Source organism: Cherax quadricarinatus, chromosome 52 (genome assembly GCF_038502225.1).
Source record: "Cherax quadricarinatus isolate ZL_2023a chromosome 52, ASM3850222v1, whole genome shotgun sequence".
Taxonomy (NCBI): domain Eukaryota; kingdom Metazoa; phylum Arthropoda; class Malacostraca; order Decapoda; family Parastacidae; genus Cherax; species Cherax quadricarinatus.
This window is the reverse complement of record NC_091343.1, coordinates 11,068,435-11,093,957: the sequence shown is the minus strand read 5'-3', so window position 1 is coordinate 11,093,957 and position 25,523 is coordinate 11,068,435. Positions and strand designations below refer to the sequence as shown.

The 25,523-nt window shown below is 39.7% G+C and overlaps 1 protein-coding gene across 1 annotated transcript in view; it reads left to right on the top strand.

Annotated features, from left to right (window-relative positions):
• The first annotated feature begins 1,997 nt into the window (after nucleotides 1-1,997).
• Nucleotides 1,998-25,523, top strand: part of LOC128696826 (aminopeptidase N) — a 35,161-nt gene continuing 11,635 nt past the window's right edge. The window contains exons 1-9 of the mRNA XM_070096045.1: nucleotides 1,998-2,128; nucleotides 5,241-5,462; nucleotides 18,274-18,510; nucleotides 20,239-20,447; nucleotides 20,541-20,696; nucleotides 20,812-20,942; nucleotides 21,417-21,594; nucleotides 23,725-23,908; nucleotides 24,206-24,362. Coding sequence (XP_069952146.1) covers nucleotides 5,247-5,462; nucleotides 18,274-18,510; nucleotides 20,239-20,447; nucleotides 20,541-20,696; nucleotides 20,812-20,942; nucleotides 21,417-21,594; nucleotides 23,725-23,908; nucleotides 24,206-24,362 — 1,468 coding nt within the window. The 5' untranslated portion in view covers nucleotides 1,998-2,128; nucleotides 5,241-5,246. The remainder of the gene's footprint in view (nucleotides 2,129-5,240; nucleotides 5,463-18,273; nucleotides 18,511-20,238; nucleotides 20,448-20,540; nucleotides 20,697-20,811; nucleotides 20,943-21,416; nucleotides 21,595-23,724; nucleotides 23,909-24,205; nucleotides 24,363-25,523) is intronic.

Genomic DNA, 25,523 nt, shown 5'->3' with positions numbered 1-25,523 from the left:
ATTCTATAAGACCGTAAAAATACAATGACAACAGCGACATCTCTTCATCCTTAATGTAAACTGTGTCCACCTTCATTCGCATTCACTACATGTATCAGATTGTGACCAAACTTCTATCTCTAGCTCTCCAGCTCTAAACAGTCTCTCACTTACGCAATAACGTGTTTTTCTTCACAGTTCCTGAACTACATTTGGCATCATTACAGATATACTAAACTTTGCTTTAAATATGTAAACTGTAAGTAATAATTACTATATAGGCGACCTCTCCACGTTGAAATTTCTTTGCAATATTGCCCATCTTCATTTCAGAACTGGTAACACTTTAGCAAGAAATGGTAATACTCAATCAAGAGCTGGTAACACTGAAAGAAGAACTATTAGCGTACAAGCAAGGACTGGTAATAGTATAGCAATAACTGGAAGAACTCAAGAACTAATAATGCTCAAGTTGGAACTGGTAAAATCAAGCAAGAACTGGTAATATTCAGGGAAGAACTTGTAGCACTCAAGTAAGAATAAAAAAAATCAAACTAGAACTAACACAACAGAAGGAAGAACTAATAAAATTCAAGCAAGAACTGGTAACACTGAAGGAAGAACTGTAAACATTCAAGTAGAAAAAGGTATACCACTTAGAAATTAAATAAGTAATCTCACGAAGAACTGTCATATTACATGAAATAATATAGAAATTTTTCAGAAAACTTCTGCTGTTACGTCTTCTACATAACAAAGGTGTACACCGATGGTTTCAACATTCGCTGGGGGAGGAGAGTGAACCACTGTTATCCTAGATAGTAAGTCAGTAAGAATTATACAGTGCCTGAGGAATGGTAAGTAATTAGGTTTGATTTAAGGAAGAGGGCAGCTTCAATTCCTTGGATCAAGAGGGCTTCACCAGCATCAACGCAGCCCTCCTCTAGAAGAAATATATTCACATTGCAGTGGTAGTTCAGATGAAGCCACCCACGAAAATCAATAGCAACCTTGGGAATGATCTCAAGGCAGTACATGAACTGTGAGTGTAGTCACAATTGCGGTGATGCAACGATGCTGCTCCATTATTGCAAAAAAAAATCCTCTCAGAAGATTTGAAAAGCAAAAAATAACAGATGGGAAGGGAAAAAATCTGTTAATTATGTTTGGGAATATGAATAATAAGATTATTGGTCTGCCAGATATTTCATATTCAAGTTATCTTAGACTACCTGGAGGTATGGCACCACCGTAGTGTTATTGAATGCTGAAGAAGGATGAGTGAGGAGTGCTCCATACTAAAGAGTGTGTGTCTGTGTCGGTCCACAGTGGATTTAAATTGAATTCGTACCTATAACCTTGTGTCTCGTTGACACAAGGGATAGCCGGTTTTTGGAAACATTTTAGTTTTAATTTTTATTTTGCTGCCTCGATCCGATTTATTGTGAACCCCTGTGATCAACTTGTCAGCCAATTTAGTATAAGCAAGACGAGTTACTATATTTGTCTTTGAGATGCAGTCCACTCGATATGAATTCCTTGGTCACGTGAGTCCCTTATGTTGACTTCGTGGAGATAAGTGACAGGGTCAGGAGATACTAATACACGTGTCCCTTTGCCATCACATACAGATTTTGTAATTGATGTATAAATACATAAGATATTGCACGCATTTAGTCAATTATAATAATCGACACGTATAAATTGGACATTATTTTAAACAATAGGGTTATAACTGGAGTCAAATATTTGTAGTAAAGACCCCCACCCCATACCTGGCCAGGTTTCGAATCTCTGTACCTAGAACAGCATGTGCATGCTGTAATCAGAACGGGTTTTCCTAAAGATAATAACTAAATATATACATATTTAGCCAACAACTGTTTTATCATTTTTAACACTTTTACATTTAAGAATTTCACGACGTAGATTGCATAAATTTATCCTAGGTAATTTTGTTGGTTATGGTATGAACTACTAAGACTTTAATCATTTGTGATGATAATGGATCAAAATTAATTAGAGTGCATGAATAATATGCAAGTACACCTTTCATTATCTGCAGCGATAAGATACTAGGATTGATCTAAATGGGTAAATGTGAGACTGTCAAAGCCACTCACTTCCTCACTTCCACCTCAGCTAACAGGTAATACCTAAGGTTATCATTGTTTTTATTTGATATAATGTAATTTTATAGCACTATTAAGAACAAATAATCTGGAGCTATTACATGACCTAATTCAGGAGCTTTTTCTGTTTGTTGCAACAGTTGATGAAGAGATGCATGATAACAATTGATGATTCCGACCTAACCAGAAAATTATCTTGTCGGTTTGGACGCACCTTCAACAGGAGGTGTAATATTTGTAATATTACTGTCAGTTTAGAGTGCTTGATGATAAAAAAACTTTCATGCTGGTGGATGTGAAACAAGAAAAAATATTACAATATGCACTCTGTTGATTATTTTAGAGGTCCCAGGGTTGAAACAAGCTAATTTTGGGCAGACCCACGATTTCACATTATTAATATAAGGAAACTGATGGTGTAGAGGCAAAGAGCACCAAAGTTCAAAATTAGGGTCTGGTAGAGATAGTATCGCACGGATTCGAACCCTACTGCGGAATGAAGTATAATGTTAGTAAAGTAAATAATCGTCGAGAGTTTGGCTGGCTTTCTTAAAGGCTGCCCTAAGTCTCGGGTTCGAGTCTCGGTCAGTCACAGTTCTGATACGTCCTTCGGCGCCCTGTCGCCAAGGCTGCAGTAAGAATGGTGAGTCAAAAAGCTGCTGCAATGTTGAAACCAACTCGGCTCGGGGTTAGCGTTCAACAAGGCTGTAAAGCAGCTGCCCATGCAGCACCAGTATACATCAACAACATGTCAGATGAAAAAAAATGATCAAATTGGATTTTGCCAACGCTTTCAACTTAGTTTCTAGACACTTACCTTCCCTTTATCTTTTCACACAATCATGTTGTAGTGTGACTTCTAAATCATTGTCTGGGGACCATGAAATTGACTGGTGTTAGGGTGTGCAACAGGGGGACCCTCTCGCCCCTTTTCTATTCTGTCTGGTCATATAGGATGTCACAGAAGCACTCTCCAGTGAGCTCAACATCTGGTTCTTGGATGATGGTACCCTAGCTGGCACTAAAGACTCTCCTAGAGGCCATCAGAAAAATTAAAGACGTGGAAGAGAACTTGGGCCTATCTTTAAACCCCACCAAATGAGAAATAGTTTCTACCAATCGATAAATGATCCAGAATATTAGTGCTGTTTTACCAGGAGCTTGAGCCATTGATCCAGCCAACAGCACTCTCCTTGGTGCTCCTCTTGGGTCCAGTGTCATTGATCTGATCCTAGAAAAGAAAATCTCAGCCCTCAGGACGATGGAAGGCAAATGATCGATACACATGATGCCTTCTACCTACTCACCAGGTGCCTCTTCATCCCAAAACTTACCTACTTCCTGAGATGCTCCCCAGCTTTCAGCTGTCCGAATCTCATGGAATATGACTCAATCCTAAAGACCATGCTAGAGAGTGTATTGAATCTTTCCCTTGAAAATGGACAGTGATTGCAAGCCTCACTTCCAGTCAGGCTTGGGGGGCTGGGAGTACGCAGATCCTCCCAGATTATCCTACCAGCTTTTCTATCCTCTTCCATAGCATCAAATGAGTTAATAAAACAAATTCTTCCGGACAACTTCATTGACTCAGCAGGAATACAGGACCCCAGCTACGCCAGTTCCATCACTGAATGGGAGACTCTCGCTGCTTCAGCACCAAAACCTATTGCAGCACTGGCCATCAAACAGTCAAGATGGAATGGCCCCTTCGCTGAAAAGGTGCTTGCCAATATGCTTAGGGATGTAACATCAGACAGGGAGATTACCTGTCTCTAAGCTGTGAGTGCACATCACTCTGAGGACTTCCTCCAAACAGTTTCCATTTCGGCAACGGGAACACGCCTCGTCCCTAAGACTTCGTATTGCAGTGGCTCTGCGCCTTGCTGTCCCAATTCACACGGAATATACGTGTATTTGCGGCGATGCGCAAGCCGACCAATATGGTCTACATGGTCTTAACTGTTCCAAAACCAAGGGTTGGCACGCAAGACACAATGAGGTCAACGACATCATGAAGAGAAGCCTTGCTACAGCTGGATGCCCAGCCGAGAGAGAGCCCCGATCACTAGCAGCCAACAACACCCACAGCCCAGCAATCCACCTTGAGGGGATCACCATCAATCCCTTGGAAGAATGGCAGGCTCATAGCATGGCACTATACCTGCATGTCGACGCTGGCTGACACCTACATCCATCACAGTGTCAGGCGACAGGGAGGAGCTGCTGACCACAGGGAGGAGTACAAGATTGGTAAATACAAAGACATAAGCCAACCATATCAATTTGTCCCTGTGGGACCAGAAACCTTGGAATCATGGGGAAAAAACGCCACACGCAACCACGAACAAGTGATATTTAAACAACAACACACTGCGGGTAGCCGGAGGATCGAACCTGTGTTGTTTTAGCCTTCCTCGTGGGAAGCAAGCCAAAATTCACTCAGCTCTAAACCACTGGAGCATACAATCCTGCATGGTACAGCCGGATTCGATCTCCCGGCTAGCTTCAGTGTGTTATTGCATATATATATATATATATATATATATATATATATATATATATATATATATATATATATATATATATATATATATATATATATATATATATATGTCGTGCCGAATAGGCAGAACTTGCGATCTTAGCTTAAATAGCAACGCTCATCTTGCCATATAGGACAAGTGAAAATTTGTGTATGCAATAATTTCGCCAAAATCATTCTGAACCTAGCGAGAAAAATATATTTGATTGTGTTTGTTTAGTATTAAATTATTGTAAACGTATTTAAAATATATTTAGTTGGTTTAGGCTAAAATAAATTGCTCTTGTTATAATAAGGTTAGGTAAGTTTTCTAAGATTCTTTTGGTGCAAAATTAAAAATTTTTATGTTAACATTAATGAAAAAAATATATCTTTAAATGTATAAAATAAAATTTCAGAAAGGACTTAATTTTAAATGAGTTCTTGCTAATTGACCAGTTTCACATATTCGGCACGACATATATATATATATATATATATATATATATATATATATATATATATATATATATATATATATATATATATATATATATATATATATATATATATGTATATATATATATTGCATGCTATATATTTAACAGATTACGATGGGAACTGGTACGATGAAGGAAGTAGAGGTAGAGGAAAGTGTGTCCCCTGCTACCACGCCCTCCGCCGGCAACTTGGGCTGTCATATCAACAGACGCCTTGCAGTCTTCTTGGGTGTATTGTTCGTGAGCGCCACCGTTGCCGTGGGGGTCCTGGCGTATTACTCCTCCTCACGCACATTAGAGCATGGGCACAAGACTTCAGGCTATTACGTGGTAGGCATTAACTACCTATTAATTGCATCAGTTCTTCGAGTGAAAGAGCTACATCTCTCCCTGAGCATTTCTTTTCGATTATTAGTAAAAAATTACAAGTTGAACTTATTTTGTTATTTTGTGATTGTATATTCAACTCTATAACTACTATTAATATAAATATCTCATAGCAAATATATTTTCACTTCAATGGTGTCTTCGTCAGAATGACACTAATACTGAAGAATAGAATTCAAGTAGAGAATTGTATGTGACGCTAAGGGATTCCTGGGGGTCTTGAGCCCCTCTATAATTTCTCTCATCTCTCCACCCCTTAATTAAGCAACTCGTGATGAATATCATCATTTATTTAACTTATTCTTAGGTATGAATCTCAGGCTATACCAAATATGGATCAATAAGTCCAATATATATATTATAGTGCTCCTGTTGTCCATATAACAACATAAGAAAACTGTAGCAGGTCTACTAGCCCATACCTGCCAGAGCCTTCTCATATCTAACTTCTCTTACTCAAATATTGGTCCAGCCCATTCTGAAAGCTATCCAAGGTTCAAGCTTCAATAACCCTACTAACCCATGCTCTGCAGGTCTCACTCCTTTCACCACTTTCTTGCTCACTTACTATGTTCAAACCATGTTGTGATGCTTTCATGGATCTGTATAAGCTGGAGCGCATCAGTGTGAACGTAGGTTTTCCCACCTGCGACTGATAAAAACTTACTTGAGAAACAACAGTAGTGATAGGAAAACAACTGATATTGCAGCAATATCAGTCACTTTGAAGAGGCAAGGGTCTGAATATTTGAGGGTATTATTGACACGTTTGCTTCCAACTACAGCAATTGTGTAGCCTATTTACCAGTGTTTCTTTACTGTACTTTCTAGTTGACCTCATTTTTATTGTCCTGTGTAGGTCTGTCCTATCCCTAGTGATTTTCCTGGTGCAGTAAATGATGAAATGATCACTAAGACCTGTGGTAATGACGCCTGACTGACTAATGTTCTCAGCGCGGTTACAAAGTATGTGGTCAATTAGGGTGGCTGAGAACTGTGTGATCCGGGTTGGTGTATTAATTAGTTGAGTGTAACTATTTAAACCTAGAATTTGCTTATACCTATTGCATAGCCCGTTATTTTGCTGCTGAAAACAGACATTGAAGTTGCCCAGTATATTGTCTCGCAATTGTTTTCAAATCCGGACAATACTCTGGAAAAGTCTTCTAAGAACTGGTCCTGGGTAGGAGGGCGGTAACTAGTTCCTACTAAGATGGGTTTGGTCTTGGGAAGCAGCACTTCAAACCATAGAATCTCCAGTTTATTGTTATTTAAATCAGGTCTTGGGTTGTAAGCTAAGTCATTTCTAATGTAGGCACATACTCCATCACCCTTTCTGTTCCTATCTAAGCGTTTTATTTTGTAACCTTCTATTTTGACCTCGTCGTCAGTCACCGTATCCAACCAGGATTCAGAGATGGTTATAACTGCCGCCCTAATTTTGTTAGCTAGAATCCTAATCTCTGCCAATTTAGGAAGAAGTGATCTTGCGTTGACATGAATAAAGTGAAGGCCTGTTTTCATAAAACAATTATAATCATCAATATATGGCAATGGGTCATTTGTATTAAAATTAGGTAAATCAATGTCATCATTGCTAAAGGGTAACTGTGCCAAAGTGCATTTGTTACACACAAAATGAATTCTGGCACCGTTGCTATAATTGTACATACATCCATCATGCACCCACCCCTTACACATTTTACATAAGGTGCCTTTTCTGTTTTTCCTGCGTACTTTAGTACAGTGTATGCACCTGTTTGGTAGTGTTTGAGATAATAATGGCTGTATTGTCTCACATTGACCTATGTATGCATTACATATGGAGTTAAGGTTATCATTCCTAGCTACTAGACCGTCATTATCACCGTCATTTATCTGTCTGTTTTGCCTCTGCACAATAGTTTGAGGTCCTGGATTAATTTGGATATCACCTCTTAAGAGCGCTACAATAAGAGCTGTGTGCCACTGTTTTTGTTTGGGTATGCGGTGTTGCCATACCTTGCGGCGATAGTGACATTTACTTTTCTGGTAGGATGGCAACTGTTGGGCTTTTACTGTCCAGGGCGATGTTACTCCATTCACCTTTTCCAGCCCCCATGACTGATTTCTTTCTTCATGGAATTGAAGAAGAAAGATAAATATAATTATGGCAGCCTGTACCCCTCTAATGTCTGCCATTTTCACTCTTCGCTCTTTTACTCATGTACAATAATATTTATTTCTCTTTTCCAGTCACCTAGTACACTTAGTATCTGCTTTAGCAATCACCACTGAATTACTAGTAAATTTTCTTCTTCAAAACTCTCTTCACTGCTCACTTTTCCCTTAACTTCACAAACCCCTTTCAGTTGACCCCTTATTACACACTCCCCTTCCCACCTCACTTCACAGTCCGGCTTCACCTATTAACTTCTAACTCCTTTCCATTCTGGTAGACCAGAAAGGTTTAATCAATGCTTTTATCTTTCCAAATCCCCCTCAATTCCATTTATCTGGGGTTGTGTCGTGTTGTTAACTGCCTGACCTGGTCTGCTGACTCGGCCATTTTTAAAACACTGAGGGAAGTAAACGCCACCTACAACCTGACTTTCTTTGAGTTTATAGGTATATTTGGCGTTTTCTCCTATGATTCTCTCACTATACACTGGTCAGCTGAATATAGGTCAGCTACTAAAACATTAACCTTGACTGTTTACCTATTCACTTCTTTCCCACGACTGGCACTGAGGGATAACCGTCCTATAACCTTGGAGTTTTGTACTGTTGATTTGACGATGTCTCCTGTGTTTCCCTCTCGTTAGCACTGGTACAGGTGATATGATGGTGGTACAGATATGATGCTACTGTCAACAGATGAACGCCAGTAAAGATGAGAATTTCACTTCGCTAGTTGTACGTCTGGCAGTAGCTGGTGTTTGGATGCCGGTCAGCCATGTTTAAATGCTCAATTCTTTCCCTCGTTTGGCACTGAGGAAAAAAGTCCTACAGACCTGTCATTTCCTTGGAGTTTTGTTGATCAGGTTTTCTGCCATGTTGTCTTCCCGTTGAACACTGGTGCAGTTGATATGGAGGTCAGTTATTACATTGTAGTGGAAACAGAACAGAAGGGAACAGAAAGGGTGGTGGAGTATGTGCCTCCATTAGAAATGACTTAGCTTACAACCCAAGTCCTGATTTAAATAACAATAAACTGGAGATTCTATGGTTTGAAGTGCTGCTTCCCAAGACCAAAACCCATCTTAGTAGGAACTAGTTACCGCCCTCCCACCCAGGACCAGTTCTTAGAAGACTTTTCCAGAGTATTGTCCGGACTTGAAAACAATTAAGAACATAAGAACATAAGAACGAAGGAACACTGCAGAAGGCCTACTGGCCCATGCGAGGCAGGTCCAAGTCTCCTACCGGCTTAAGCCAATGCACCCAACCTAGTCAGGTCAGGTCACATTGACTTAAGGGAGGAACACGGCAACCGACCTGGTAGCACAAGCTATCAGGTCCAACTCACACCCACCCACATCCACTCATGTATTTATCCAACCTATTTTTAAAACTACACAACGTTCTGGCCTCTATAACTGTACTTGGGAGTTTGTTACACTCATCCACAACTCTATTAAAAAACCAGTATTGGGCGACTTCAATATCTGTTTTCAGCAGCAAAATAACGGGCTATGCAAAAGGTATAAGCAAATTCTAGGTTAAACCTAGAATTTGCTTATACTCAACTAATTAATACACCAACCCGGATCACACAGTTCTCAGCCACCCTAATTGACCACATACTTTGTAACCGCGCTGAGAACATTAGTCAGTCAGGCGTCATTACCACAGGTCTTAGTGATCATTTCATCATTTACTGCACCAGGAAAATCACTAGGGATAGGATAGGCCTACACAGGACAATAAAAATGAGGTCAACTAGAAACTACAGTAAATAGGCTACACAATTGTGACTGAACAGAGATAACAAGTTGCACGGACGTAAACGATGCCTGGGAAAAATTCAAAACAATGTTCACTACCTTCCTTGATAATATTGCACCAGTTAAAGAGGTTAGGATTAAACGAAGAATTGAACCTTGGAGATCTACTGAGATATTAGATAATATGAAATTTAGAGACCAGCTGCTAAAAAGATTTAAAGCAAACAGACAGGATATTGCAGCACTAAATGAATTCCAAAGGGTGAGGAACAGAGTGCAGAGACTTATAAAAAGAGCAAAGGCAAAGCACTATTGCTCAAAAATTGAAGAGTATAAGCATAACCCCAGAAAGCTCTGGCAACAACTAAAACAGTTGGGGTATAGCCATAAGCCAGTAGATAGGTCTAACATAGTACTCACTATCGATAATGAGGTATGCCACGAAACATCTAAGGTGGCAAATTGCTTTAATTCCTACTACATATCTGTTGCATCAACATGACTCAAGAAATCGTAATGACACGATTGCAAACGCGACGGGCTGGAGTTTTGAGACTCTATGACCGCGGGTTCAATCCCGGCCGGGGGTATGGTTTGGGTTGCAACAACACTAGTAAGTAAACTACCAGCTGCATCAAATACCTTTAACACAGACTCTGATAAGTTTCAAACATACTATACCAATAAAGGGGTAACCCCAAACAGTTGTCAACTAGTAAGTGTATCTCATGACTTTATTCAAAAAGAGCTAAGCAGGTTAAACCCATCTAAGAGCACAGGCCCTGATAACATCCGGTCTAAGTTCCTAAAAGATGGTGCTTCTGAACTGTCAACCCCTATTGCTCACATAATAAATCTATCAATCACCACTAATACCGTACCGGAGGGGTTCAAGGAGGCCAGAGTTACTCCTATCTTCAAGAAAAATAGTAGGTCTGATGTCAGCAACTATAGGCCTGTTAGTATACTCAGTATAATTTCCAAAATTCTAGAGAGGGCGGTGTACTCTCAAGTAGTTAAGTACCTTAATGACAACAACATTCTCCATAGCTATCAATCGGGCTTTAGAAGATCTTACTCAACCGACACCTCCCTAATTAATCTGATGGATTACCTGAGAACTGAAATGTCAAAGGGCAACCTCATAGGTATGGTAACCTTAGACCTGCAAAAGGCCTTCGATACTGCCAACCACAATATATTATGTAAGAAACTTCAAGCTATCGATATAGGTTCTGTAGACTGGTTTAAGTCCTACCTTAGCAACAGGAGACAAATTGTCAAAATCAACAAAACCGAATCAGAACCCCTGCCGATAACATGTGGAGTTCCCCAAGGTAGTATTCTGGGTCCCTTATTATTCTTATGTTATATCAATGACATGTCTATCAGTGTCAAGTGCAAACTCCTACTGTATGCAGATGACAGTGCCCTGTTAGCGTCAGGTAAAGACCCACAAGATATAGCTAATGTTTTAACTCTGGAACTGGAGTCCTGCAGCAAATGGTTAGTAGAAAACAAACTATCATTACACCTAGGGAAAACTGAAGCCATTCTCTTTGGCACGAAACATAAACTGAGAAGGGTAAATAATTTTTATGTCCAGTGTAAGGGGGAGCCCATCACTTTGGTTTCATCAGTAAAATATCTGGGAATCCCCTTTGACCCATGCATGTCAGGAGAATTGATAGGGAACAGTGAAGTAAAGAAAGCGAATGCCAGACTGAAGGGGGCCCTGTCGGACAATTTTCCGCGCGCTCTCAAAAAAAATCGAAAAATTATGGAAATTGAGTTATTTATACCGATAAATAGCTTAACTCTTTGGCAAAACAATGGTACCAGAATGAATGTTAGTAAGTAAGTAAGTAAGTTTATTCAGGTATACACAAATACAGTTACACAGAATTAAAATACATAGCAGCATATGTGTAGAGAACCTAGGATAACCCAAAAAAGTCAGACAGAGTGACTTATTTCCATTGGGGTCCTTTTACCTTATTATTATAATATAAAGGTTATAATATTTTCTTATTATTCTACAATGAAGATAACATCTTATTATCATACTAAAAAGACTATCTACTACACCAAGGTCATTAAAACTATCTACAATACGAGGGTCATTACTAGGAATATGGTAAAATTTACACGTATGTTAGCTAAAAAATAGAAAATCATTCCCCTCCCTTTCTGTAGCTACATTCATCAGACACCTTTTGGCACTCTTCTTGAACTGGTTCATGCTATGACTGGCTCATTCTCCGACGTTTCTACAAGAAATTAGTCATTTATATCAGGTATGGTGACGGCGATGTGGGTAGCGAGTCTGCTCACAGCCCATATATTTTTTGGAATTTTCTCCTTGTTTTTTATCTCTTTTTCTTGCATTATTCTTTCTAATATAATAACTGACTATTTGGCATCATAAAATAGTAGGCGGAGCTTATCCGTAGACTTAGATTATTATTATTATTATAATCAAGGGGGAAGCGCTAAACCCGGAGGATTATACAGCGCCTGGGGGGGGATGTGGAAGGCATTCAGACTTAATTCGGGGAACTGGAGCACAGATCCAATTCCCTAAATCAAGAGCCCCTCACCAACATCAAGGAACCTTCCTTGAGGGGCCGTAGACTTAGAGCCAACCAGGCACCATATGGGAACGCTCGGCAGTACTCCCGCTCCAGAGAGTGCCAGGAGAAATCACTTCATTATTACGCTTATATCAGCATATATATCAACTCTACGGCTTATTTATCTATCAGAATTGATCTAATATGATATAATAAATACTATAAATAACATACAAACATGTTATATACTTTAGACTGAATAAAATAAGCCATAATATGGCGAGAGACCATTGGGAATATTTCGATATAAATGAGTGAATCCTCTCATGTCGTATTCTTTGGTCTCTGAGTAAGAGAAAACGGTGTTTTGAAGAGGATAACTGCACTAGAACATCAGTTTACTAAGAAAGACATGTACACCCAAACAAACACGATTTTCGCGAAAAAAAAAAAAAAATCGAGACGGCGGGCCGGCCGGCCGAGATATTGGCCTGGAACAGGCCAATATCTCGGAAGTAACTTATTCACTTAAATTCCATAATTCTTCCTTTATTACTTAATTAAATGGAATAATATTCACAGAAATTGTAAAATAATGATTTCTCTATTTACTAAAGGTATATTTTGGGAAATATTCCAATTATTTTGGGATTTATGTGGGAGTAAAGGGCAGATATTTTGCAACATTCCAAGAACTAACAAACTTTATTTTTTGTGAAATAAAGATAAGACATTTAGAGGACATTATACCGTTAGAAAGTCGTATTAACATTGTTCTCTCGGCACCAAGTGTCCAAACAACCTTACGTCGTCCCATATAGGAATAAATTTGGCCACAAGCGGATTTTCAGTAAGTTAGTCCTTTTTCAGTCTTTTCTCAGTTGTTGTGTGAGGTATATTTTTGATAAATATTTTCAAGAAAGAGTGACAACACTTTGTCTTGTGCACCAAAACTGGAGAAAATCGGACGGTAAACAAAAGAGCTACAATTTTTTGACCGACGGCCCCCTGAAGTTCCTGTATAGACAAGCACAGTGTCTACCTACTGAGGCTCTCAGGACCCTATGTCTAGCCCTTATACAATGCCATATGGATTACGCTTGCTCTTCATGGTACTCTGCCTTGACAAAAAAGCTGAAAGATAAACTGCAAATCACCCAGAACAAAATCGTAAGATTCATCATGGGGGCTGGGACCAAGTGAACAAACATGTAGGGCAGGATGAATTACAGCAGTTGGATATGCTGAATGTGGAAGACAGAGTAAAACAACTGAAGCTAAATCATGTTCATAAAATTGCTCACAAACAGTGTCCAGAATATCTTGCTGTCAATTTTGTCAAGGTTGGGAACCAAAGCAATCATAGTACTAGGGGGAGAGAGCACAACTTTGTAGTACCCCCAGTCATTGGCCAGGCTTCAAACACCTTTTATTGTACAGCAATAAAGGAATGGAACAGACTACCCGCACATGTCAAAGCCAGTCATAGCATGAACCAGTTCAAGAAGAGGGCCAAAAGGTGTCTGATGAATGTAGCTACAGAAAGGGAGGGGAATGATTTTCTATTTTTTAGCTAACATACGTGTAAATTTTACCTTATTCCTAGTAATGACCCTCGTATTGTAGATAGTCTTAATGATCCTCGTGTAGTAGATAGTCTTTTGTAGTATAGATAATAAGATGTTATCTTCATTATAGAATAATAAGAAAATATTATAACCTTTATATTATAATAATAAGGTAAAAGGACCCCAATGGAAATAAGTCACTCTGTCTGACTTTTTTGGGTTATCCTAGGTTCTCTACACATATGCTGCTATGTATGATAATTCTATGTAACTGTATTTGTGTATACCTGAATAAGCTTACTTACTTACTTACTGTCTGGTTCACGTCTGGCAGAAGGTCTGGTACTTGAATGCCGGTCCCTCTTTTGTCATATTTAGTCCATTTCGTTGTCGTCACCGTCAGTTTTTATGTCACTATAGGTTCCTTGCATGTTGTTGCAGCAGTACTTGCAATTTAGCCATCACTGGAGTTCGGATAGGCCCAGGGGACGGCGTCTTTATTACGCTTCTATGCTATTTATCTTAGGTCTAATATAATTTTGGAATAAATATGATAGGTAAATAAACTTTATTGTTAATAACAGCGCAATTATACATTTTATAGTGCCCTGAGTGAATCCTACGTGTGTCACGGTGATTTTTCACTTTCTAACCCCTCAAGGAAAGTTCCTTGATGCTGGTGAGGGCCTCTTGATCTAGGGAATTGGATCTGTGCTCCGGTTCCCCGAATTAAGCCTGAATACCTTCCACATCTCCCCACAGGCGCTGTATAATCCTACGGGTTTAGCGCTTCCCCATTGATTATAATAATAATATTAATAATTCACTTTCTGAGATGCCTCCTAGTGGTTAGGTTAGGTAAGAACATAAGAACATAAGAAAGAAGGAACACTGCAACAGGCCTACTGACCCATGCGGGGCAGGTCCATGTCCCCCCCCCAGATAAGACCAATGACCCACCCAGTCTGGTCCCATCCACTCAAGGAAGGAGCACGGCACCAGACTCAGCAGCACAAGCTAGTCAGGTCCAACTCACACCCACCCACACCCACTCATGTATTTATCTAACCTATTTTTAAAACTACACAACGTTTTAGCCTCAATAACTGTACTCGGGAGTTTGTTCCACTCATCCACAACTCTATTACCAAACCAGTACTTTCCCATATCCTTCCTGAATCTAAATTTTTCCAACTTGAAACCATTGCTGCGAGTCCTGTCTTGGCTGGAAATTTTCAGCACGCTATTTACATCCCCTTTATTTATTCCTGTTTTTCCATTTATACACCTCGATCATATCTCCCCTAATTCTATATCTTTCGAGAGAGTGCAGATTCAGGGCCCTCAGTCTATCCTCATAGGGAAGATTTCTGATACATGGGATCATCTTTGTCATCCTCCTCTGTACGTTTTCCAGAGCATTTATATCCATTCTGTAATACAGTGACCAGAACTGAGCAGCATAGTCTAAATGAGGCCTAACCAAGGATATATAGAGTTGAAGAACAACCTGAGAACTTCTATTATTTATACTTCTAGATATGAAGCCAAGAATTCTGTTAGCTTTATTGCGAACACTAATGCACTGTTGTCTTGGTTTTAGATTACTGCTAACCAGAACTCCTAAATCCTTTTCGCAATCAGTAGTATTAAGATCTACATTATTTAGTTTATATGGCACATGGTTATTTTCCTGTCCAACATTTAGAACTTTGCATTTGTCTATATTAAACTGCATCTGCCACTTCTCCGACCATTGCATCAGTCTATTCAAATTATCCTGGAGTGCTCTAGTGCCCTCATTAGACTGAATTGGACGGCCTATTTTGGTGTCATCAGCAAATTTGCTTATATCGCTATTTATTCCCTCATCTATGTCGTGTATGTAAATTGTGAACAACAACGGGCCCAACACTGACCCCTGAGGGACACCGCTTGTGACGTGCCCCCATTCTGATTTCTCCCCATTTATGCAAACTCTCTGCTGCCTATTTGTCAACCATGCCTCTACCCAGGAAAAAATTCCTCCTATTCCGTGTGCCTTACGTTTCCTCAACAGCCTCTGAGGAAACTTAAGGCACACCTAATAGGAGGAGAAATTTTTTCCTGGGTAGAGGCATGGTTGACAAATAGGCAGCATAGAGTTTGCATAAATGGAGAGAAATCAGAATGGGGGCACGTCACAAGCGCTGTTCCTCAGGGGTCAGTGTTGGGCCCGTTGTTGTTCACAATTTACATAAACGACATAGATGAGGGAATAAATAGCGACATAAGCAAATTTGCTGATGACAATGGGGTTTGTCAGGAGACAGGACAAGTGTCTCCTGACGCGGGTCTTAGTCACATGATCCACCGTTGGAGCTTTCAGTCATTTGACCGATGCCTTTCACTGGCTTACCGGTCCACCCCTTTAAAAATTATGGTCATTGTTGTAACCATAGTGGCCTTTTGATGCCAGATAGTAATTTAAATTTATTAGAAAGAATACGAAAAATAATTAAAAAAAAATGAAAAAAATTCTGAAAATTCACTTTATGTTCAGACATATTTACATGTGTCATTACAAGAAATGTTGTAATGACTATAACTCGTTGTAGAAACATTATACAACCATGATACTTACACCTAAATGTTGCCAGATTGTTAAAATATTTTTTGGATTTTTCGGTCATTTTTCTATTTAGGCGCCGGCTTCTAAGTCCTTGTACGTGTCAGTGGGAATCTCATCCACCTCTTGGAAAAACATTTTTTATTTATTGTTGCACCTTTTAAGTAAAGGAGTGGAATCAGGAGACAGAGGAAAAATATTAATCCATTCTTACATTGAATTAACGTGGGAACATCCACAGTGTACAGCTGCCCTATTCCACGGGAGTTGCCTATTCCACGGGAGTTGCCTATTCCACGGGAGTTGCTACCCTACCCTAAGTCAGAGTTTATTTCCACATGATACAATGTTTATACAGAAATGGGTGGTACTTGTATTCTATATAAGTTGCATTATGGGTACATAAATAGAGAACTCTTATCCAGCCTTATTATATACGAGATACACTGGGGGAACCCCCGTGATGTAGGTCCACCCTATTCTATTTGTAGGAGTTACAATGTGTAAACAGTATTATTATTATTATTATTATTATTATTATTATTATTATTATTATTATTATTATTATTACTATGATTAAAATTATTATAATAATTATTATAATCTGTGGAAATTTGTCTGGACTGCCTCCATGTGAGTTGTCTACCCTAGCAAGCTCTGTTGACACTGGCGCCTCAGCCTCACAAGCGGCTTATATGACACATTTCCATAAATAACTGATTTTGCAAGAATTCCAACCTTCATGAACGAATAGAGGACTAACTTACTTGGTGTTGGAAGATATATCACCCGGTTTTCAACCTCCCTAAGCCTCTGCCCCTCTGGACACTCCCCTACAAGTCATCACGTGCTGTCGGGTAATTAATTCCTGCAATATTCGCTCGGTATTATTGACCTGCCTGCACCTCAGAATTTCCTGATTCCAAGGAGGTGAGTATTCCCTAGTATAACTAAGCAGGAAGTGACACTAGCTTCTAAACTTTAACTAACGAGGGGACGCCGGTACGTACTGGTCTTCGCGCATCTGACTGCACAAAGACCGAGAGTTCAACTCACTCGCAGTTTCCCCCAGAAACTGGCCAGAATACTGAGGAAGGGAGGTCTTATCTTACTGTAATGGACCTGATGGAGGAGGGCATCTACAGTGCTTCGAGGTGCCTCCACCAGATTTGCCCAGGTCTAGTATGTGTAGACAAGTGGGAGCACCGCCCTGCTGTTCATGGCACTTGTTATTCCGATGGTGTCTGATCTTAGCGGAGGCACTGGCGTCTCAAAGACCTGTGCCTCGCCATTCAAACTTGAGGCTGCCAGTTCTCCCAAGATAATATAACCTAGGGTTTGCCTATATTACAGGCCTCTTCCTACCTACATTAAAGTCTTAGGTCTACTTTATTAATATCTACAGTTGCCTCAATAATCCTAACATTAGTTTACTAACAATCTAAACTACCTACACTTTCTTTGAAAGGTAAATCTATCAATTAAGACGTGCCTTCCAACCACCTTCGCCAACCCGGGTATATGTATGTGTTTTGGGTAGATGTGAGGCACGCAAAACTCAGATGGTCTATCTGGAATTAGGGGCTTCATACGGCTTATTTACCTGTGGAACTTAGGACCGAATAAGTTCCAACATAATTGATGCATTAAAAATGAAGTGCTCAGCTCTTGTGAGTGTACAACGCTACGATGTGGTGCATATAAGTAGAAGATTGTAAGGTTTATCACAGAAATAACTCTTAAGCAACTGGTAGGACTCTGAAAATAATTGTCTCAGTTTGAGAATAACATGCTCATCTTGTAAATAACTGCCTCAGTTTATGAATAACTAAGTTTGTGAACAACTGTCCCAGCAGTTATTATTATTATATTGATGGGTAAGCACTAAAGGTGTAATGGTAATACAGAGCCTGAAGAATAGGCAACAATCAGGTTCGATCAAAGGAAGGGGAGAGAGAAGCCCCCAATTCTTCAGATCTATATTCTTTCATTAGCATTAGGGCACCTGTCCTTGATGGACGTAATTACCTGCTTCTTGGTAAATTTAGTAACGCTGAAAAATATTAATTTGTCTGACAGCCTCTGGAACCCGTGGGTGATCTTCCAGCTGCTATCGTCGCAAGAGACAAAGATGAAATTGATATTCGACTCCCCAAGACCCTAAAGCCTCTTCACTATGTTGTGAAACTTCAGCCTTTCATCAATGGTAACTTTAGCATCGAGGGATATGTTGAGGTGGAGATAGAAGTTATTGAACCCACCTCCAACATTACCCTCCACATTGCTGACATTATCACCAAGAATGAGACCATCAAAGTAAGTGCCATGAGTCTTTAATTCGATACCATGGAATAGTAGCCCAATTACAAGTTATTTCTGTTAAGTTATTCACCATCTGAGTTATGGGTTGATTGAATGTTATTTACGTGGAATTTCAGGAGATATATCACTAGCAACAGCAATAACATAATCATAACAATTATGGTCACGTGTATCCAGGGAGTCAACGGGTATTGCTTCTTATCACATGATGTTTAATTGTTTACTGAGTATATTACGTATGTTATAATTGTGGATAAGAACGTCGAAGACTGATAATCTATCAATGATCTTCAAGTGTGAACTGGATTGCGGGGCTCAACTTCGTTGGGCCTTCTCTGCAAATCATTGATGTTAAAACGTTTGGGAGTAATTACGAGGACGTAACCCACGATTTGCACCTACGTGAGGTTGCTAAAGATATTGTTGTCGATGAGTTCCGTTTCTACATGCTCTATGTATAGGTTCGGCAAAATAACGCTGGTGAGAGAACCCATGTCCATCCCATATGCTTGTCTGTAGTGGTTACCCTTGGAAGAGAAACAGTTTACCTTCATGCAGGGTTCAATCAGAGCAATAAAGATTTGGATGGCAAAGGTAGACATAAATCCAGGTTAACTGTGCATCAGAGAAAGTCATTGACTTGTAAAGTGTATACCTTTGTAAAAAGTTAAGCGGTGTCTTGACTACTTTATTTTTTGTTCCTAAAAATGAGCTTTGTAATACCGTTAAGATCGCCTGAGTGCTTTAGATGGTAAAGACATATGTGCAACAGTTGGGTAACTTTACTATTGAAACGCTTCGACAATAAAGACGCCAATTAGTGCATAGGTGTCTTACTCTTCAACTTGTCATTATCGTACAACATTTTCATAATTATTACATGATAGAAGGTCATGATTCCTGGGGGGCAGGAAAGGTGCTTGAAGAGGACACCAGCTATTTTATGTGCTGCATTGTCGTATGGATACACTGTCTTATTAGTATATTGTGTTCAGGGTCTTGGGCAGTCCGTACATCAACGGAGATTAGGTAATAATTGTCTAAAATCAGACCAGTGAAGTTCAACCCCGAGTGACATGATGTGTTTCTAGTCTTTGTTAAGAAATTTCTTTCATATATTATTGATATTAAATAATGCTTATTAATAACGTATTATTCACGTTGCTGGGGAAGTTTATCTAACATATGAGAAAAATTCTTGATTCTGTTCAGGGGGAAAGTCATTCATTGTATTAGTGCAATTTATATCAACACTTGTAGGTTTAAAATTTTATCCGTCTTAGTTCTGTTTAAAAGACTACCTTTCATCTCATTAGTAGACTTCGTCTTACATAATCAGTTTTAAATGTTAATATAAAGATGAATTTACTTTTTATGTTAAATTTCTTGTTTTTACTTCACCATATTTGTAGCAATAAAATTGGCAGATGGCAGACCAGAGGCCTAGCTTCTCCCTGCGAGCCCCGTGAGGGCGGGGACTGTGGCTAGGCCTGGGGACACTTGGTCCCAAAGATGAGTGGGCACTTGTACCTCCTCCCATGGGAGACTTAGGTCTCGAGACACTCCCGGATAGGGAGCCAAGGCCGGGTCACCACTATTGGAAAAGACCCGGGCCGGGAGAATACCGGCGAATAAAAAAAAAAAAAAAATTGGCATAGTTACCGTCGACAGATCTATTACTATAGTGACATAGTACTGATGATGAACACTGAACTTTTACAGGTGGTTCCCTCTGATGACGTGGAGGGTCCTGGTGTGGAGGTGAAGCAGAACCTCTACGACAAAGATCGTAATTTTTACATCGGTGTGTTGGGGGAAGAACTGGAGCTGGGTAAGAGGTACATTCTCTCTATGGAGTTCGTCGGCCTCCTCAATGATCAGCTCATAGGGTTTTACAGATCAACATACACGGACGAAGACGGCAATACCAGGTAAATGTAGATGATTCTTTTTTTTTTTAAATATAATGCCCTGCCTATTGTTTAAAAAAAAGGGCAGTTTCAAATTTATTTTACGTACTGCAGGTGGGTGGCGTCAACTCAGTTTGAAGCAACGGACGCCAGAAGAGCCTTCCCGTGTTTTGACGAACCTGCCATGAAAGCTACCTTTGAAATCTTCCTTGCCAGAGAAACTTCGATGTCTTCAATTTCAAACATGCCGAAATTTGAAACCTTCCCAGTGTAAGCAAAAATCTAATTTCAGGCTACATTATTTGGTATTGATTTTAAAGTTTACTTCATATAATTTCGCCAAACCCAGATGGATTATACACTAACATGACAACTACATGGACAGTGAAGGTCAGGATGGGTGGGTGTGGGACCACTTCAACACAACCGTTCCTATGTCTACCTACCTTCTCGCTTTCGTCATCTCCGACTACACTCACATAGACTCTGATGCCAACGATCATGTTCTCTTCAGAGGTAGGCAATGGACGTCGGTTTTCCGAATAATTTTCATTTTTACTTGTTTAATATAATATATACATTTACATGAAGCGCTAAACCCGTTATGGAAGGTGGTGGTGGTGTGTTAAAAAACAGGAAAGTGTCTCATGACGCAAGTCTTAGAAACAGACGATGTCCCTCAACTTCAGTCGTCTTGGTGTTTGAGATTGATTATTAAGCAACCACTGGCTCATCCTGCTATGTAACTGTGGTACAACATCCTCTCTCGTACCGGAATTAGGTTTCCAGCCTCATTTAAAAACCTAAGGATCACATTTTCGTGTCCTAGGATGAGTTTATGAAGAAATGGAGGCTCGGTTTCCCTCTTACTGATGGCAAGAAAATACACGTTAGTCTAGCCACCAGGCGATCTAAAAGTTTGGGAAAGTTGCTTTAGTAGTAGTATGCTCCTCTTTCAGTATTATAGTTAATTTATGCTTTCCATTACAGTCTGGACTCGTGAAGGTGCCATCCAGCAAGCAGATCTCGCCCTCAAAACTGGTCCTGTAGTTCTCTCTTTCTACGAGGAGTACTTCAGTGTTCCTTTCCCTCTCCCCAAACAAGACATGATCGCTATACCTGCATTCACAGGCGGCTCCATGGAAAACTGGGGACTTATTATCTACAGGTCAGACATCGTCTTCTTGGATTCCCAACTTAAATTTTAAGCAAGTTAATTGATAGATTATTGTGAATTACCTTTAGAAGTAAAGGACAGTATATAGAGATTTTATATTTGTCCTTTTGGCTTATACAGAGTGTGATGTTGGACTATGGGGGCGAGTCTAATGTCTCCCACACAGAGTAATATCTATTGGCAGGGAAGCTATAGAAAAAGATTACAAATTAACTTTCTAGAAGAAAAATATGTGTATATTCTTCCGTGACACTATAAACATGCTAAAAAAATAAAATTAGGAACGCTTTGTAAAAATCGGAAAACAAAAAAGTTCAAAAAAAGATTAGCAAGCTTCTGGCATTTCACAAAATAATCACCAATTAACAACAGATTCTTTTGTAATAAGAGATAAAAGAACTTATTCACTTTTTTAACATTCAGGGAGCTTTAATGTCCTTCAGTGAGCTCTGCTTACCTGTAAATGACCTGCAGTGAACTCTGGTGAAACAAATTTGTGTAGGCCATTTACCTGTTAACCTAAATAATTAAGCAGTTAATCTGTCACTTTAAACTTTCGTACCAAAAAAAAAAAAAGTAATTTTAACAGAGAAGTTATGTTTTATAAATCGTATTTTTAACGATTATGTAATAAGCAGAATGTAGAACGTTAGAGCAGTAACAGGAGAGAGTTGGCTCACAGCTATGCGTGGATGATGGACACTGATGGTATTTTATCAGGAGTAATGTGAACATTTCTCCTGGCGAGTCATGTGATCAATTCTCTGGATAACAAGTCTTTTATAACAATTTCATTAGAATTTCTAATTTACACGTACTCAGTCTAGAGTTATTGGATGTCTTCTTTCAGACTGAATGCATAAGTGTTAATATTTTGAAACCGATAAGTTGAGCCATTCTATATTTACTGAACAGAAATCAATATTAATAAAATTGGCGAACATAAGAAGCCTAGTAACAACGTGAACTTTGTTTTCTGGAAAACACACAAAGGCTGAAAATTTGAAACCTGTCAGAAGAAACATTCTGCAGTTACCGCGATGATTCCGAAAACTACAAGTTTTTTGCCAGCAAACAAACTAAACTTAGTGGGTACTATAGTTGCCCTGAGATGCATCGGCCATTAAACACTGAGGCCGTTCAGAGGTTGACTCAGATGTATTTAACGTGATTAAACGGGAATCAAAAGTTCACTGTATTTTACATATAAAATTGGCAGATGTTCACCGACACACTGAAACTTCACTTTCTTCTGTCACCAAATTAGAAGACATTTTATTTTTTTTTTAAATTTGAAGCTGCGCTGCTGAGTGTTTTGGAAGTTATCGTAGCCATTCAATGATGCTGAGGATGAGTCGTACAACTTTGGTCAAAGACCGACTTCACATGTCATTTGTTCATTAAATCTGGGGCTGGTTACTGTATGCCAGCGTTGAAAATTTAAAGCCGATTTGATGGGGCTTTCTGTTATTATGAGCGAAATCAAAACGAAAAATTCGAAGGAAAAAAAATAAAGGAAAAAAATTTGACAACCACTTAAAGATGCTCCTCCTGGGATACATAATTATTATTCTATTCATGGGAAAGCGGTAAGCCAGTAGGAGTCATACAAAGACTTGTGAATGGTTGGTAATCAGACTTGATCTATATGTAAGAGAAGGTATTTTTAATTCCTTGGATCAAGAACCTTGCAAAATACATGAGAGGCCCACTAAGCTGCTCAGAGGAGCGCTGTCAATTATTTTCGAAGCCTACTGCTGGATTATTCAGTACACACCTCAAAAAATAAATATCACGTCATAAGATGTGACATGAGTCCTGAAGGTAAAAAAAAAAAAAAACACAGTAACTGCACTTTGAAGGATGAATGGTGATAGTGTACTTCGGAGGGTCGACGGAAATGTATCTCAACACTTCTGGGAAAGCATCTCTTGAATGAATGATAGTAAATCTATTTTCTTGGGGACGTTTTATCTCGGTGCAAGACGTCCGGAGTAAGAAAGGAATTAGAGAAAGTTTTCCACCGGATTTAGACAATCCAAATATTACCAGAGTCACGTCCTTGGGTGGGATCATGAAATTATTATAATTTTTAACTTTGTAAATCCTGCTTCCCTGCAGCGAGTCTTCCTTGCTGTACGATCCAGCTGTGTCGTCGGCCGCAGACAAGCAGCACGTGACTGTAATCATCTCCCACGAGTTGGCTCACCAGTGGTTCGGCGACCTCGTCACCCCGGACTGGTGGACGGATCTCTGGCTCAATGAAGGGTTCGCTTCTTTCGTGGAAAACATCGGCACCGACCACGTAAGTTGAGATGCTATAAAGTGCAGTCTCAATAACAACAATTTTTTCCTGTGCCCTGAAAACACTAATGAAGGAGTCTAGGACGTAGATGGATTAAACCATTTCCTAATAATTCTGCTCAAAATATGTTATCCAAGCTGAGGATTTCTTTGATTTTATGTCATTTTTAATTGTTGTTGTTGTTGAGGAAGAAGAAAGAACTACTAGCTCTACTTCTTACTCTTCTTCTTCTTCTTGTTTTGATTAGTATAAAAACTTTAAATGCAACAGATTATGAGGAATATTTATGTACGACAGGTCGAACCCACTTGGAAGATGTGGGAGCAGTTTGTGTCTAATGATTTACAAGATGTGCTGGAGATGGACAGCCTCGAGTCCTCACACCCTATCAGCATCCCCGTTGGAAGCCCTGACGAGATTGATCAAATCTTTGACAGCATCTCCTATTCTAAAGGTAAAACAGCTATCTAAGGTGATGAAATACTTGTGTGAAACACATCAGATCCGGTAGCAGATATGAGTGGCATGCATCCCTTTTACCTGATTCCCTATCAAGTAGAACAAGCATCCCAAATTTATTTAAAGTGGTACAGGTATCACACGCAACACACACACACACACACACACACACACACACACACACACACACACACACACACACACACACACACACACACACACACACACACACAACACACAAATGTGGAGGGCTAAGATGACGGAGGTGGCACTATAAAACCTCATGCATCAACAAGTTAGGGACACTACCAGAGGGAAGAGGATAAACCAATAAGACTGAACCTAAGATTCTAAGCTTCGAATACATAGTAGAGTTGGAAGTGGAGAGGGAAGCAGGAAGGGCACGACGACTGAAGCAAACTACAATAGAGGGGACTAGATGGACATGAGGAATTGCCTGCATGAGGTTTAGTAGGAAGAGAACTAGCAGGGAAATCAGTAAATGAGATGGTGGAATATGTGACAACAATATGCAAGGAAGCTGAGGAGAGGTTTGTATCCAAGGTCAGCAGAAATAATGAGAAGGCGAGGACGAGTCCTTGGTTCACACAAAGGTGCAGAGAGGCTTAAACCAAGTGTGCTAGAGAACGGAAGAAGTATAGAAGGCAAAGGACCCAGGAGAATATGCAAAGTAATCGAAGAGCAAGAAACTGATATGCACAGGTAAGGAGGGACGCCCAACGACAATAAGAAAATGACGAAGCAGCGAAAGCCAAGTCTGACCCGAAGCTGTTGAGCAGTCACATCAGGAAGGAAACAGTAGCCAAAGACCAGGTAATCAGGCTGGGAAAGGATGGAGGGGAGTTTACAAGAAATGACCTTGAAGTATGTGAGAAGCTCAACATAAGATTCAAATAAGTATTCACAGTGAAGACAGAAAGGACTCCAGAAACACGGAGAGGTGGGGTACACGATACATACAACCCAGGAGGAAGTGAAGAGGCTGCAATGGGAGCAGAGGCGCTCTATTTACCACTATCGACAATCTTCAACACATCTGTCGAAACAGGACGACTACCCGAGATATGGCAGACAGCAAATGTAGTCCTAATTTTTTAAAAAGGAGACAGACACACAGCATTAAACCACAGACCAG